Source organism: Podarcis filfolensis (genome assembly GCF_964270895.1).
Source record: "Podarcis filfolensis genome assembly, chromosome: 7".
Taxonomy (NCBI): Eukaryota; Metazoa; Chordata; class Lepidosauria; order Squamata; family Lacertidae; genus Podarcis; species Podarcis filfolensis.
The window spans coordinates 42,838,910-42,856,286 of record NC_139603.1 but is presented as its reverse complement, the minus strand read 5'-3'; the positions used below and the strand labels follow the sequence as shown (position 1 = coordinate 42,856,286).

The 17,377-nt window shown below is 37.7% G+C and overlaps 1 protein-coding gene and 1 long non-coding RNA gene across 8 annotated transcripts in view; one reads left to right on the top strand and one right to left on the bottom strand.

Moving 5' to 3' along the window:
- Positions 1–3,228, top strand: part of LOC310766459 — a 40,765-nt gene extending 37,537 nt beyond the window's left edge. For all 3 annotated transcript variants that reach the window (XR_014550162.1, XR_014550163.1, XR_014550164.1), the window contains 3 exons: positions 735–931; positions 2,472–2,567; positions 2,685–3,228. This is a non-coding gene — a long non-coding RNA (uncharacterized lncRNA). The remainder of the gene's footprint in view (positions 1–734; positions 932–2,471; positions 2,568–2,684) is intronic.
- PIEZO2 (piezo type mechanosensitive ion channel component 2) overlaps positions 1–17,377 on the bottom strand; it is a 213,865-nt gene that overhangs the window by 26,337 nt on the left and 170,151 nt on the right. For 3 of the 5 annotated variants that reach the window (XM_083622436.1, XM_083622440.1, XM_083622437.1), the window contains 12 exons: positions 17,147–17,347; positions 15,813–16,017; positions 15,568–15,669; positions 14,766–14,931; positions 12,986–13,229; positions 11,969–12,065; positions 10,338–10,500; positions 9,395–9,484; positions 7,575–7,696; positions 6,271–6,342; positions 3,257–3,360; positions 1,350–1,448 (listed from right to left, as the gene is read on the bottom strand). In XM_083622436.1, coding sequence (XP_083478562.1) covers positions 1,350–1,448; positions 3,257–3,360; positions 6,271–6,342; positions 7,575–7,696; positions 9,395–9,484; positions 10,338–10,500; positions 11,969–12,065; positions 12,986–13,229; positions 14,766–14,931; positions 15,568–15,669; positions 15,813–16,017; positions 17,147–17,347 — 1,665 coding nt within the window. The remainder of the gene's footprint in view (positions 1–1,349; positions 1,449–3,256; positions 3,361–6,270; positions 6,343–7,574; positions 7,697–9,394; positions 9,485–10,337; positions 10,501–11,968; positions 12,066–12,985; positions 13,230–14,765; positions 14,932–15,567; positions 15,670–15,812; positions 16,018–17,146; positions 17,348–17,377) is intronic. The other 2 variants (XM_083622438.1, XM_083622439.1) reach the window with 1 other exon arrangement.

Below are 17,377 nucleotides of genomic sequence, written 5' to 3'. Positions count from 1 at the left end.
AAACATTAAGCCACCTGCTTTTTATCAGTGAATATGGGAGGTTACTAACAGATGGTGGGGAGAGTGCCTGTTAGGCACTAACTTGGTTTATGGTAATAAGTAATGCATAATACAGCTGTTATTGCTGTACTAAAATATATTAATGCCTGGATCCAGAGATGTCTTTTGCAATCAGGAAAACCTGCTCATGTAAGTCAGATTCATGATGCAAGACGATTTCTTCCCCTATCTGCAGCCTTTGTGGCATCACCCACACCATTCCTGTGGGTTCCCTGATCTTCATAATTGACTTTTGGGGACTGGTAGGGGCTGTACTGAAGCAGATCAGGCAGGAAAACACCATTCAATGAACAGAAAGGGCTGCTTTGGTGCTCATGATTCTTTGGATCCAAACCAATAGCTAAAGTTTGAGATTCACGGAGTTCATGTGAGGGCAGAATAAAAAGCCAATAATAAATAAAATTCATAAATTTTGCCAAACATTGCTCTAGTGAAAACAAATATGGAGAAATATAATTCTGAATATCAATATTCATTGCATTTGGTGCAGTTCAGTTGCTACAGAAATCCCAAGCATTTCTTCAATTGATTCTGAGATTTTGTTACTGTAGATAGTTTTGACGACTAGTTGCAACTAGTAATGAAAATGTTAAAAAAAATTATGCTACTTTTATCTTTCAACAGTTAAATTTAAACATTAAGGTACATTAACTTCTTCCTGCTCTGTATTTCAGCACTAAACCCTACAAGTAAGCTCATTGGATTTGAACTGTTATAGTGAATCCAAAATGTTTTTAGTGCTTCTTGCACATAAGTGACATACTGTATACATTATGCATAGCATCACAAATACTACTAAAGGAAGTCCCAAGACAGGCTAATGGATTACTGATACCAGAATGATGATGCACATGGACAGGAAGTGTGAAGGGTAAGCATCCTCAGCTGTAATATTTTAAGGTTTTACCAGCTTTCTGAGAAAGATTACCATGCCAGAGGAAATCCTGCTCTTTTTTTTTTTTTTTTACAATTCAGCAATTTAAACAGGGTCAGCATTTGACCCACTACCTATAAATGCATGCAACCCATGGAATCCTCTCAACACAGCTTAGGCAGAAATGCCAAGATTATGCCAAGATGTGTCTGCATTTTCTCTCTAGGATCACCGTTAAAATGAGTTATATTTCCTTGTATGATTTAGTTTTTTAAATCTTATACATACCAAATGCTTGACTCTCATTAAGTCCTCACAAAGTTCATATAAAGAGGGAAAATGCAGAAAAGGGATACCCTATGCCATAATAGTATGGGGTGAGATCACATTCTACATGGTATGGAACATCAAATACCTTTGCAGCTCTGATTAAATACTGAAGAATAGTTTTGGGCAGTTTAATAATAGACTTTGGCAAGGCTAAAATGGCAGAAGCAAATTTCGCAATAGCTCTCTATAAAGAAGGACAAAGCAAGACAAATTAGTGAAAACATAACTGTTATTGTTATAAGAAATATATTGCATGACACTATTAGAAACAATTTACCATGGGCTCATGAATGTGAACTGTTAATAATCAACTTAATAGTGGACTAGTGATAAAATATTAGTATAACAGTTATTAACTAAACATGTAAAAATACTAATTAGTTATGTTTATTAGAAGACACATTCTAAGTGAAAGTTAATTTTTAGTACATGACAGACAGTAGTAATTACAGATTCCCATCCCTACCCCTACTGCTGTTCTTATGAAAACATACTACTTATGCCACCAAAAACATTTTTATAATAATTTTGCTGATTGGATTATCAATTGATGTCGTTCACCACAAACGTATATGCTACAAAACACTGACGCAAGGACTAAAATCGACGATTCCCGAACAGAAGACACCAGGGAAGATCAACATAAACAGAAAATCTTGACACAATTTTTAGATTCCAAATACAGAACTTATTTGCAACAAATAAACCAGATTGACATCTATGGTAGAACAAAGAAGACCTTGACCTTGTTCACAAATGACACTGGGCCAAACTAGGTCTCAGTGCAAACCTCTCTGTATTTTTAGTTTGGTGTAGCATGACAGCTAAGTTAAAAGTTTTTTTGGGCTACAGACCATGGTGAAGGAGAGAGCTTAAATACAATCCTGAGTTTGATGACACAGTAAGTCAAACATGAGCTAAAAGGACTGGGGACGAGCAACGTGGGTGCCTCTCTGGGAGCCAGCATGTTCACATACGCCTGCTAAGCTACAGTTCGGCTTACCATGGCATATAAACCAGCCACTATCTAGTCTCTGAAGTTCATGTGGAAACCTATTTTTGCATCTAGATCTCGTGAATATAAACAAATGAATATGATTCAACATAAAACTTTGGTAAAACCCATACTTTCTGTATATGACAGCATTGCATGGGAGCTACTTGAGGTGGTATGCTTTTGAAAAGAATGTTTCTGCTCATTTACAAGCCTCATAAAGAATGAAGTTGCAATCTTGGATTGCGATACCATGCATGTAGACACCTCATTGTATGGCAGAGGGATTCGGACAGCTCAATATACTATGTGAGTCTAGATGAAAAATCTGATATAGCCCATGGCTATTATTATTGACAGATAGTTGCATCATTGTGAAAGAACTTAATAATTGTGACATTGTTTTTCTGCGTGTACATGTTATAGCAGCACTCTGAAAAAAGGAAACCCACAAGAATATAACATTAAATCAGATTCACTTCTATTGTCTTAATCCAGAAGAACTAAAGGAACACCAAGATGCTTCACTCTGAATCAGTATACGCATGCATGAATCAAGTTGCCGGATGCTGGTGCAGCTAAATACTTACCTTTCTCTACCTACAATATAAATTTCTTTTTATTACCTCATGACCCCCCCATGTGACTATTACAATGAATAAAAAATTGTTGGGACAACATCACTATATATAAAACACGGTTTTTACTACAATAAACAGATTGTTGATTTCCAAAACAGAAAAGCTTCTAAGCAATATCAAGCAATGCCTGTGGAAAGATGTTTTATTCACTTGTCTCCAATGCAACATCAGAAAAATAGAGTTCGATATGAAGCTTTATTTTTTTAAAAAAACATGCTACAGGTGCAAGTGAATGAAAATCCATCTCCAGTATCATTCTTACATTGCAGAAATGTGACAACAGTATAAGCAAGCAAGTTCAAGTTAGCATGTTATCATACCTTTGTAGGAGGCACAGCATACACAAAAACACAGTACCTGGAATGCAGATCTTTTTGGAGCTTCTTCCTCCTCTTCTTTTTCTTCGTCTTCCTCTTCTTCACTGTCCGTCTCAAACAAATAATAATCTCCACTTCTGACCACTAAGCAAAATAAAATATTTGGTTTTTTTTTATTTCTTGCAGGAGGCTGGGAGATCCCTCATTAGCTCTATCCCGAGCCACCACAAAAATACATGGAAGCATTCTGTGATTGTGGGACTCAATGAAGGACAGGTAGAAGTGGAGAGAAAGAAAGAGATAAAGAGAACTTGTGGCAGGAAAATCATTTGGTGTTTGCAGGCACGAAAAAAAAGGAAAAAGTGTACATTTTCGCTGGGAAAATATAAAAAAAAATCATAAGAAGAAACTGGACAGATAGAATGCAAAAAGAGTTGGCAGGGTATTACTAAAAATGTGCAGTATTATTCTTAAAAAGAAAAAAAAAAGTTTCCATTTTGCCAGTTTGAGAAATCCTAATTCTATTGGGTATCCAGGGAGTAAGCTAAATTTAAAATTGTATCACTGGAGGAAAATCAAAATCAAAATATAATGCTGTTAGAAGTGTTCAGGTATCCCATAGCATTTGCTTTTCTTTTACTATATTCTTCAAGTTTAAACAGAGAAAATAGAAACAGCACAGATGAATGATCATAACTACACATTGATTTTTCCCTGCGGATTTAAAACAGTTCAGAGGCCTCCATATGTTCAAGATGTGATGTGAATGAACTGGGCCTTATATCCTTGAACAGAAGCACAGTTTTTAAAAACTTCAAATAAGCTAACAGGCCTAACTTGATCAAACAAGAGAAACAAAGGACATGAAAAGAAAAATAATAAGCAAGATAAAATAAAAGCCAGCATTACATTTGCCAGAGAAGGCTATTAACATAATATCTGTAAATAAATTAAAAGCCCTTAGTATAGTTATAATACTAAACTTACCTAGCAATAGATTCAGCAATTCATTTTACCCTCATTATATAACATTCTTGTTCAATCATACCTGACCCTCTGTTTTATCTCAATTATACACTGAAGCCATTTTCATATTAGCACTTTATCTTAAGGCAGGAGTAAAGTGAGAGTTATGAATTCTCCCCTATCTTACCTACACTGGAGAAAGTTACAGGATGGAAGGTCATATTACTTGCCACTATTTGAGATGAACCACAGGCACCAACTTTCCCCATTAGGGGAAAAGGTGGAATATAAATAATGATGATAAAAAAATAAGTTTTAAAGCTAATAGTGACACTCTCCACTTGCTCTGGTATAAGCACTAATGGCAAAAAACCCATTAAAATACCTTATTATTATTATTATTATTATTATTATTAGTAGTAGTAGTAGTAGTAAACTGCCCTTCATCTGTAGATCTCAGGCCAATTCACAACATACAAATTTATTATTTAATATAATCTCTCACAGAATAATGTCTCCCAGGACAGAGTTACTTTATACTGGGGGAAAACAATGCAGATCAATGCTTTTTCTTGGGTGTTTTCAAAACAGAAGGCCCTGGCATTACCACTACTGAACCATATATAACATTTAATTGCTGAGATATGAAGGGCATGAGGCATGATTAAACTGCAATAATGCACCCTTGCAGGTATGAATTAGAATGGTGGTGAAGTAATGAACCAATTGAAAACAGTAGCCGTTTTTTCAAGAGGATCAGACCTCTCCACCCACAGCCCACACTTCCTCCAGAAGAAAGTTAACAATTCTTCACATCAGTTTAATGGATTAATCAGAATGGTGGAAGCACAATGAGGAGGAAAGCACAATATTATTTTCTTCTCACCACACTGATTTTTGCTGTTATTTTAGAAACTATCAGGTAGAGACAACTGTGTGAGAAAGCATGTTTCTAGCCCCATGCCTTCCTTGGAAGAAGTGAAGCCCTGAGGTACAGAAGTAAAAGATAGTGATGCAGATAAAACACATTTTAGATGTCAATGTGACACTACAGGACACTTTGAATACTATATTACAACACTGAGCTATAAAAAGTACATGACTCATTCAACTACACAAGCTACTGTCCTGAAACTGAACTATTGTTTTAGAAAGACAGAGCTGGTGGATAGCAATCATTTTCAGGGCTTGGCTGTATGGTGCTGTTCACAACACGTGTGTGCATTATTGCAATAGGTACTGTGCATCTATTTCCTAAAACATATAATGAGAGTAAAATGAAATACTGAATTAGAATTGGAATAATTTAACAAAAGTTGCATGGGTACAGGTCTGTCTCACACAGTGGATTATTACAGAAAACAGTGGAATTGTGCTATTCTCTGTTTTCTGCCTCAACTGATCCACTGCAAAAGATAACCTGGGAGCCTGCTAGTCTCCGAGTCATTCTCACCACGTTAATTTCAACAATTATTCTGTAGCATCAAAACTAATTAGAATTAACAGAGACCATATCCAGGTCCATTCTGAACAGCTATACCCTCAAAACACATTATTTGCAATTTGTCTTCAGTAATAATTAATTTCCCTTCAGCAACTTTGAAAAAAGGATAGGTCTCTACATTTTCATCCTGCCCTTTGTAAACAGAAATATTTAACTGTATATCTATAGGCACAGTTTACTTGTGACTTGACAGAAATCAACATTCAAAATCTGGATAGCTGGATAGATACACATATGCATAGATACACAAATAGATACTACAGTTACACAGATGTATAGATATGGATGCATAGAAACTACATATATGGCTGGAAGGGCAAAATGTATTTTAAAGCTGGATTGAAAGACAGAAAACCATATATATGTTTTGGACATTTTAACTTTGCACTTCAACCAATTCCATTAAAATATATAGCATTTAGCGACACTTAAACTACTTATCTTGCGTGCCATTGCATTCATATAACTATCAAGTCACAATTTTAAAACCATGCATAAAACAAACAGGTCTTGGGAATGCCTTCATTCTGGTCAAGGATATAAGGGTTAAATTCATGTATTTTAAAAATTATTGAAAAACCTACTAGAAGCATGATCAACCCAAGGCCGCCACCACTGCTTTTTTTTGCCCTTGGCTTTCTCTTTGTCTGCTTCTCCTAAAATGAAATATGTCCAAAAATTAATTTTAGAAAGTGAGAAACACATTACTACTTATATTTTCTCTTTCTAGTAGCTCCACACTTTGTAAGAATTGATCCAATTCTAATAAACTCAAGAAAAACACCACCACAAATCAGGCATTTATTTATTGTTGTTAATTAGCTGATCAATAGCACATGGTCATTTTTATATGCTGTTAAACTAGAAATTTACTTCAAATTAGAAGAAATTCAGGGAATACTAACTCCCCCCCCCCCGAGGCTTTTCCCATTTCCCATTCAGAAACATGGCTGCTTTTTTTGTTTTTAAAATAAGAGACACAGTACTTTGTTGTGAAGTAAACCCCCCTCCAAAAAAAATACTGATACAAGATACTTGAATAGATTTCACAGATTTAAGACTTTCGGCAGAGTGTGTGTGTGTGTGTGTGTGTGTGTGTGTGTGTATCCCATAAAGGCTTTGAGGAGACACTGTGCAGTATCACTGTGTGAACTCTGGGCCAAGAGAAAAACACACACACTGGCAATGGATTATATCTAAGTAAGTTCTATTCAGAGTAGAGCCGTTTATAAATTAACGGACCTAAATTAGTCAGGCCCATTGATGTCATTAATTGGACAATGAGAACAACTAAATTGGATGTAACCCAATTTATTGGCGGGAAATTGTGTCATCAGTGGGAGTGGGGAGAAAATTTCATTTTTTAAAAAAAACAATCAGTATTTGATAGCTACTTAATATGAAATATGAATTCAAATATAAATCTGCAATGAATTAAATTTTATTACATATAAACTGAAATATATGGGGGATTGAAAACAGTAGCAACCATTTTTTTCTGAATTCCAAAAATATAATTCATTCATTTTGAATTTGTTTGTATACTGTACTTTAGTACTCTAATCCAAAATCCTGGATTGCCTCGTATTTATTTCAGTGAAAGGGACAATCATGTGACTGCAGATCTCAGGTTGTTCTTCCACTAAAGTAAATGGGAAGGGTTAGTGAGCTGCGTATGTGCCCTAAGACATCAATCCTATTTTTGGAATAAGTCCCATTGAACGCAGTGAGATTTACTTCTGTGTAAATATGCATAAGATCAGGCTGTGATCAGGCCCTTTCTTTGAATGGTTGGATTGCATATAATAGTTCCCTACACACATTCTTGTTGATATTGCCAAGGTCCAAGCAATTAATACCAACACTGGATATATTGAAGGAATAGTACCATCATCATCTTCTTCAGGAGCCTTTTCAATTGCTTGCCCATCTGAGGTTTCTTGGTTCATGCTCAACACCCTTTCTTTACCCTTTTTATATTTTTGTTGCCTGGCCTTGATACGATCCATTCTGAAAAAGCAAATTTTACATCGTCAGAGTCACAGAACAATCTTTGTGCATATGCAGTGCAAATGCTTTCAAAACCATCACAATGTATTCTTACTGCATTATTCCCCACCCCAATCCTTGTCACAAAGGCTAGTTATATAGAGAGGCTATGTATCATTGTATACAATGGGGTTGTGTATGCCGGAACTGTTCTTTAAACCATGCCACCTCCCAGTTCTTTCTACTGATAATCTGCATATCAACACTAAATTTTATTATGAAAAGAAGAGTGGGGTTGGTCTCCCTAAACTATAAGCAGAACAAAAATACCTTATGCTCGTACGTTCCCTAGAGGCTGTATATTCATTGCAACAACACGCAATTAATTTTTCATTAACTAACTTGTTTGTTCTTGTTACTTATCTTAAACAATCCCCCTACACACTGTTTTCCTCTTCTGATCCATTTCTTTTTTCTTCTGTGCCATCCACATTTCCAGAGCAAGAGCAAAACCAAATCTAATCTTCCAAAACTCTTATCTTGTATAATTTTCTCAACTTGTGTAATTTACTCTGGACAGCAAAATGGATTTTTAATTGCAGCAAACACACACGTTTGCATCACATACGCAAAAGGCATAGTGCCTCTTGTTTATGCTCCTGAGAGATGGGTGATCTAGTTGCCCAGGCCCTTTGTCTTGTCATGGGGAACAAAGTGGAATCAATCCTGGAGAAGAGACCAATTCCATGGATCATGCAAGGCCTTCCCCTTCCACTCTTGCTGTCTCCCACCATGTACATCAGTTGGAAGGGGTGAAGTGTTGTGCATTAGTTGGGATAAGTAAACTAATGAGCACATAAAGACATCTTTAAGGGCTAAACTATAGCCATATTCAGGCTTTGGATACCAGCAAATGCTGAATCCAGTAAAGGGTTAGCAAGATGCCCCCTAGACTTGGGTATGTGCACTGACCACACCCAACACAACTTCAACATCAGTCTATATGCAAGTATAGATGCAATTATGCAGGGCTCTCTCCACGAGGACTAGAATCATGACCAGGATTCTGCTACCACAGAGGGAACTCTATAAATATACATCTGTGCACCTATATGTCATGTAAAATCCAGTAGTTTCTTTCCTACAGTCAATAACAGTTTTAGGGGAAGGGGAAATCTTATCAGGACCAGGACATAAAGACCTACTGTGATCTGAATACTGATTGGGCTTCCCCCATTACTCCTACTTTTAAGAAAAAGAAAAGAGATGAAGTATGTTCTAACCATGCATTTACACAACATAATTTTGCCCTAAAATGTTAAAGATACTGTCCCAAGTCAGATGCAACATTCCCAGTTTCCAAATCATAGTTTAGCAAGCCAGGAATGAGCATTGAGCTTATCAACTTCCTTCCTTGCATTCTTCTTTTGTCTACCACCTAAATGTGCTTAGTTTCTTGTAATGGGGAGCTGTGAGTTAGTTTACCAACTAGCAGTTTAAACCACATTCTAAGGACATAAATGCCTACGGTGTAAATCTAAAGTACATTTTATAAGGTTAGTGAAGTGGTACTATACTCTAACCAACTAATCTAGTAGCAAATTCACTAGAGTTAATAGTTAATCCCTCATAAAAGCGAAATGGCATTGCAGGGGGTTGGACTAGATGACCCTTGGGTCCTTTCCAACTCTAAGATTCTAAGAAGAAAGAAAGGCGTACTGTCTCTTCAGCTGATCCATTGATTTTTTCTCTTCCTCAATTCTTGCCTTTACAGCTTTCACAATTGTGGCCTGGAAAAGTTCAGCACCTCTGTAAAAAAGAAAACAATCCATCAGTTCCCCAAATGTGGGTCAAAGCAATGCAACACAAAACATGTATATAGCAGCTGTGTTCACATGTCATAGTTCAGCATGTCGTGCATGAGCTGCAGGGAGCCTCACAGCCATCCCTTCCCCTATCCTCTTCCTTGCACGCAGCTGGGAGGAAGTGTTCAGAAGTTTTTTGCTTTTGGCTAACTTCAGTTTATCATGTGTCTGAAGTAGCAATCAGGTTAACCAACTACGGTACAGTTAACTTTTTTTTTTAAAGCCAACTTCTTATATATAGCCAAATGAACTGTAGTTAATTCTGAAAAACCCACGGTTTCTGAAAGTGTTTTTTTAATAAACAACAACAAAACTTATTCATAGTTATTGTTAACCACAATTCTGGATCCAGACAAGTTGACTTAAAATAGAAGCAAAAGCTTCTGAACTCCTTTTCTTGGCTACAAGGGAGAAGAGCAAGAGGTAGTGAGGAGCACGCAAGTACAGCCGTACCTTGGAACTCAAACAGAATCCGTTCCAGAAGTCCATTAGACTTCCAAAACGTTCGAAAACCGAATCGCAGCTTCTGGTTGGCTGCAGGAAATCCTGCAGCCAACCAGAAGTCGTGGAAGCCCTCTTGGATGTTCGGGTTCCAAAAGAATGTTCGCAAACCGGAACAATCACTTCTGGGTTTGTGGCATTTGGGAGCCAAAACGTCCGAGTTCCAGTGATACATGCACAATGCTTTTCACTGCTTTCTAGTAAGATGCAGGCCAGACAGCTTGCCCTAGAATGTAGCTAGAGTTGCTATATTATATGGCTCTATATAAAGATTTAAACAAAATGCTTCAGTTTACCTGGATGCCAGAATCTGTGAAGCTTTAATATCTGCAACCACATGAAGGAAGTAGTAACTCATGAAGACTCTTCTTTGCAGCAAGAGAAAGGCAAAACAAATGCTATCCCAAATGATTCCTGCCTCCCCACTGGGTAGTTTGCAGTCTGGATTTTTATCTAAAGCTGATAAGAGTAAACAAAATTCCTGAATAGTAAGCAGTATTGTATTATATTCTGCAATATTTGTTCTTAAAAGGTTAAAGGGTGCAAAAGAAAAGAAAACTTGGGCTCGATTTCTTCCCTTCTCCAGGTTTCCCCAAGTGTGGTGGAGCAGATGGTTATTGGGTAAAAAGTCTTTGGGGCTATAGAGAGGCTAGCCTGGCACCCACTCAGTTTTCAGAACTAAGTAATCACTTTTTAAAAAATGTCCCAGGCCTTTTAAACTCTTAGGGCTGCATCCAATGATAGTCCTAATCAGAGTAGACCCACTGAAGTTAATGAATATGACTCATTTAGCTTCATTAATTTCAGTGTATCTGCTACTCTGAGTAGAACTTATTTGGATATACAACACTTAATATTTTCATTCTAAAATTTGTATAATTTATTTCTTGGAGTCACTGAATAGCAGTTATAGTGATGATGTTACCTGTACAATATTTTATTGTTTTATTAATATTGTAAACCACCTAGAAAACAATCATTTATTATGTGTTGCAAAATTTATATGCTACCCAATAAGTATATTACACAGAGGTGTGTAGGAAGAAGGGAATTTTATTATTAATGTGCTCCTACATTTTAAACGTGACCCGGAAGTGTCTGCGGACAGCGCTGGCTCCCGGCCTATAGAGTGAGATGAGCGCACAACCCTAGAGTCTGTCAAGACTGGCCCGTACGGGCAGGGGTACCTTTACCTTTTACATTTTAAACCCTTTAGGTTTCAAGGCATTTGTGGCTAAAATACTTATTTTTCTGCTTTATTCCTCACCAGTTCATGTACACACTGATATTTATGAGACCAGCAGCCATGTATGGTGGCTGTAAGACTAGCAACTCTAGTTGTACTGAATTGATTGGTATTTTGTGAAAGGAACAATAACATGCAAAGCTAAAAGTGTTATGCAGCAATCAAAACAAGATGCAGAAAAAAAGAATGAAATGTAGGATGCCGCCTGAGATGCCACAGGAATAATGGGGAGTACAGACAGTTGGTAAAACAAGTAGGGAATCTAGCGATCTGACCCTAGCAAACATCACCACCACATATTGGCTTTGGTACAATCTTCTGCTTCATGAGTACTACTACCAAAAAATACAATGAACTATAGTCATCTTATTGTAATTGGAGAAGATCACTGTTGTGATATATACTACCATTGTGCTATCTTTTAAGAAAAAAAGTCATTTCCCATCAAATGTTTCTCATTATACTTTTCAAAAAACTCTAATTCTATCCATTTTAATTTAAGAAGTTGAATTATATCTATGCTTAATTAATGTATTCAGATATTCATTTCTCAGCATCAAAGCAACAAAGGAAAAACAAAATAAATGGCAATTGCTTTTGAAATAATAGCTATTTAAAAGCTATTTAAGTTTCAGTAAGTTTTTAAGATTATTGCAAAGGAATTTAGATGTCTATACTTACGAATTTTGTAACCCTTAACTGTACAGGCCAGGCTAAATGTCTGAATCACCCAACAACTGTTCTGAATTAATGACTCGATGTAGCCACATGCGCCTATCTGCAATACATAGATGGAAATATTAAATCTCAGGATGACAAAACAAAAACAATGTTGCAATTAAAGTGAAAGTCCATTAGCCTAGCCCCCTGCTAGATTGCTCAGTGTAAAGCTAAAGAAAGTGCCTCCCCCCACCCCACCCCACCGAAAAGGAGATTGAATGATATTTCTCCAGGGATGGTCTTCCTTGAAAAGCAGCTCCTGCCCTCATAGCAGTTCAAAAGCACGTCAAGTGCAAGTAGATAAATAGGTACCGCTCTGGTGGGAAGGTAAACGGCGTTTCCGTGCACTGCTTTGGTTTGCCAGAAGTGGCTTAGTCATGCCTGCCACATGACCCAGAAGCTGTCTATGGACAAATGCCAGCTCCCTCGGCCTATAGGGCGAGATGAGTGCGCAAGCCTAGAGTCGGCCGCAACTTGACCTAACGGTGAGGGGTGCCGGTACCTTTACCTATAACTGTTTTACTAGGGTTTTCCACTGCAATAGTTTACCACTTCTTTTTTCTCTGATATAAAAGTAAGATAAAACAAGATTTTAAAAAAATTAATCAAACCTCACTCCATGGTCCATTCTACAAGCTTTCCCTTCTCTCTTTTGCATGAAATAGTGCCCATTGAAGGCACATACAATGCATAGCTGACCTCTACTATCTTGTATGGTATCTAGGAGCAAGTGGGATCCTTGCAACAAAATGCTGCAGTGCATCAACAGCCCCTAATAAGAGCTCTTCTGTTCTGGCTGTGGCAAATAAGAACAGTGTTTATAGCAGTATTTAAACAATATCTAAATACTGGATACATTTATTTGATTTGATTTTTTAAATATATATTTCTTCTGCTGAAACCACAAAGGGCTAGAAAAACAGTGCCTCCAATCCAGAGGTAAATATTAATAGGCTTTGGACTTAATGAGACACTTACCGACAATATGTTTTTCATTGTAATCACAAAGACATTATATGCTATCAGCCAATCCCAATAGCGAAGAATGCTTCTGATAGGCTTGAGTAGCAAATCTCCTCCAAAGAGCAGGAAATAGAAACAAGCTACCAAGTAGCCCATGCAAAATATACTGATCCGAGTGGTTCCTGTTATGAAGATGATGGTTAGGACAAACCAGAAGAGGTAACTGAATGTTATCACTTTACCCATATCTAGGTAAGATCTGCAACAAGAGAATACAGGAGTGGAAAATGTTAAGCATCTATTGTTCCATTCATAGGGTTTGTGTGTGTCTGAGTGTGCGTGTGTGAAAGAGAGAGAGAGAGAGAGAGAGAGAGAGAACAAACGAGCTACTTGTTCTTGTCAGCTGTTTGGCATGCCTTTCATTTTGCTGAAATGACTACCTGTGTGGGTAAAGAAATTTGGCCTCATACTATGGTGGCAAATCTTTACTGGCTTGGATCCTAACTGCCCATTGCCCAAAGTCTGCTCACAGGATGCTCCCACTGGAGGAAAGTGTGGGGGCGGGGAGAGTAATTTTTTTGCCACTGCAGCCCCTGTCCTCCCTAAAAATCAGGAACAGCATGGGAGGTGGTGCTAAGCTGCAGAAGGAAGGGAAATAATTGAAAATTGCCTGCCTCACTTTCACCCGCTGAAGCCTCCCCTAGATCAGAGTCCTTTCTCCAAGCAAAAGGAGCCCTTCTATTTGTGGAAGGAAAACTAAGTATTTATTTCACAAGATCTATATACTGCTTGACTGCAATAAAACCTCAAAGCAGTTAAAAGTACTCAAGTCACTGTCTTCTTTATGGAAACACAGGAAGCTGCCTTATACTGAGTCAGATGAATTGCTTCACTTAACTCAGTATCGTCTACATTGACAGGCTGAAGCTCTCTAGGGTTGCAATTGGACGGTATTCCCAGCCCTACTTAGAGATGCTTGGGAACAGAATCTGAGACCTTCTGCATACAAGGAAATACTCTACTATTGACTACAGCCCTTTTAAAACTTTCCATGGATAACACAACTCTTTTCCTTTTATCATAACTCATTAAAGCTTATTAGTAAAAAATGGTAAGTCTTTCCATGAGCATCATTATAATCAATGTGTTTCTGCACAGCTTTTGTTTTGGAGCCAAGTGGCAAAAGAACAGACGTTATACCTTATACGAGTTCCCAAATGGCACAGTATAATTTATCAATAAATTGATGATTCAGTGACACTAATGCAGGAACTCTGGCTCTTGTCATTTCCTCTGGTTTCTTCTTCTATGAGAATATCATGTGTACTATACACTATCTAGTTTTGTTTAGAAAGCAACAAAATCAAAATGCAACCAATCCCATACAATAGGCTTGTCATTCAGATGTAATGTGTTTGTGTGTACTTCTCTCCAACGAGCTATAAACTTAATATATTCATTTCTCCTTCAAGATATAATGCAACACTGTGTGACCTGCTTCTATTCCTTGATTGCTTCAGCACCAGCTAATGTACAGTGCAAATTTTCCGCTGCTCATGCTGATCTACATGGCTGTTGCAATGTACACCAACTTTTTATCTTGGGTAATAATGATATGAAAAAACATATTATGTGCCTGATTCCATCAGTATTGCTCTGCAATTTTGAACAGCATAATTCAGTAGCCATAAAAAGAAAAGAGCACCTTTTGTCTGAATGTCTGGGAAGAGGACAAATGAACCAGATCTTTAGAAAGATGTATGACCTTTAGAAATATTCAAGATCCAGTTCTTACCGACAATGGATGAAATCAGGGACAGGGTTGTGTTGGCTAAACGATGCTGCCTCAAGGTTCATGCAAATCTCCACATTGTCTCCAGCCATGATACGTACAGCAGCCTTGTTCTCATCTTCAAATGTTTGCCTTTGTAAGGATGCACATAGCAGCAACATGAAATCATCTGGCAGGAATTAGACACTCAAATTAAAATGCAAGCCAATAACATTGGTTAGACATACCCTTATTAATTAAAAAACCTTAAAACTATGATAAGAAAGGTAAGGACTACAAACAACTAATTAAATAGGGCAGCAGCATACACATGCACATAAACACACACACACACAAGTAGGAAAACCATTAAAATACAAGCCATGTAGACCTATGTGGGGTGCATGCTCTCCAACTTTGACTACTGAATTCAGGTTTCACACAGGTGTTGTTAACTCAACTTATCCTCTTTAGCAGGGTTCCCAGGAAAGGGTTTATCCTAAGGTTTTAGGAAGTGGTGAGTGGTTGTGGGAGAGACCAGGCTATACTTGAGGGGCCAATAAATATGCAGTGCCTGAATATTAGAGGTGGGTGAATACCTTAAGCCGTGGACTGATCTGGAAATGAGTAGGTGTGCTTCTCAAAGACTCAAAACTGGTTCAGATTTAAAGCCAATCTGAGAGACTTGGAAAATGCAGAGTGACCAAGTTTAGCAATAAGATACTGTTATCCATTTGTATGCACCAATGCGCTTCAGAACGTTAATTTCAACATGTGCTACAAAAAAAAATGAAACAAGAGGACAAGCTACTATTAGAATACTTACAGACAAGAAAGACTGGATTGGGTTCCTTAATAAAATCTGGAAAGTATAGCCATTTGATGATATTAGAGTTAAAGTTGGCATTAGGATGTCTCCATGGATAATCTATGAAGGTAGAAGGAAGAACAATTACAGGAAGTAATTCATATCACTCATTGCAGCTCTGATCTGAGCCATGGCTATTTTTCAGTGGTTACTGTGAAAATAAAAGATAATCGCAATCAGTGGAAAGCAAGAAGCCCCCTTACCTATACAAGGAGAAGGTGGGATGCCAATACAAATGAAGTACTGGAATGTAATGATGCATGATAGAAAACAGCAGTACTTTGGCCAGATCTCTGCAATGGCTTTTCTTCTGCGTCGGTATAACACAGCAATTAACGCAAAGGCATGAACCATAGCATAGAAATCCATTCGTTGACCAATTACATTTACTGACAAGAGAAAACAGCTCTGTGACAAGGAAAAGAAAATCAGAATTTACATCCTCTTGGATAGCCCATGACTAACAGATATATTGCTTCACTCTTAGAAAATTGAAGTCTCTTACTTAGTGAACTTCTGCTCACTAGGGATCTTGGAGGGCAGCGCAAACTATTTGGTTGACACCTCCTACAGAAACAGTCAGAGCCCCATGAACATTCAACAGCAGGAGGAGCTGCTCCCTGACTCCCAGACCAGTTCAGTAGGAATATAAATCTGGATGAAAAAAACAAGCCTCAACTCTGTGAGTCAGGGCACAGCTGCTCCTCCAGTTGAAAGTTCTAGGCTCTGCCTCAAGGTTTGTGTAAGAGGCACCAACCCAGCTGTCTGCAACGTCCTCCATGGTTGAAAATCAATGTAACACTTTGCTTACTGGCATATAACAGGTTCTCTCTCAATCAATATTTCATACTTAGCTTACCAATAGTGAGTACTTCGGAGTAGCCAATGTGGTGCCGCTCAGATGTTGCTGGACTATAACTCATCATGCCTGACCATTGGCCAGGCTGGTTAGAACTAATGGGAGATGCAATCCAACAACATCAGAGAGCACCACGTTGGCCATCTCTGGATTACTTTGATAGCTCAGTTGGTTAGAGTGTGGTGCTGATGACGCCACAGTCGCAGTTTTGATCCCCGTAATGGACAGCTGCATATTCTTGCATTGAAGGGAGTTGGAGTAGATGATCCTCAGGGTCCCTTCTAACTCTATGATTCTATGATTCTAATACATAATTGGATAAAAGTTCCTCTTTTTGCAAAAAGAAGTAATAGTGTCACTGATAAATGTTTGGAGTCTACGCTCTGTATCAGCCTTTCTCAGCCTTGGGTCCTCAGATGTTGTTGAACTACAGCTACAATCATTCCCAGCTACTAGGACCAGTGATCAAGGATAATGGGGGTTGTAGAATTGTATAGGCCTTTAATTGTATAGACCTTTAAAATACAAAGATAATTATTTTGTAGAGTAGAGCATTAATACAGAAACAAGTAATCCTTAAATATATAATTCCCTAAAATAGATAAAGAAGTAATAAATAATATCAAGCTGGAGTCACCATAGGAAATCTTGTTTTAAACATGCTGGCACTAAATTTACCTCTAAACCAAACTTATAGAAGAAGTAGTTGACAAAGTACTTAAGACAGCTAAGTACTCCATCATCTAAATGTAATCTGGTAACATCATGAAAAATTGTTTTTGTCTCAGGAGCTGTGAGATTGTTTCGACATCTGTAGTATTCCTGATGCCGGTAAATGGTTACTTCAAAGGCCAGAATTGCCAACATCAGCAGGTTATTCTGCAAGAGAAGGAAACCATATGAGCTACA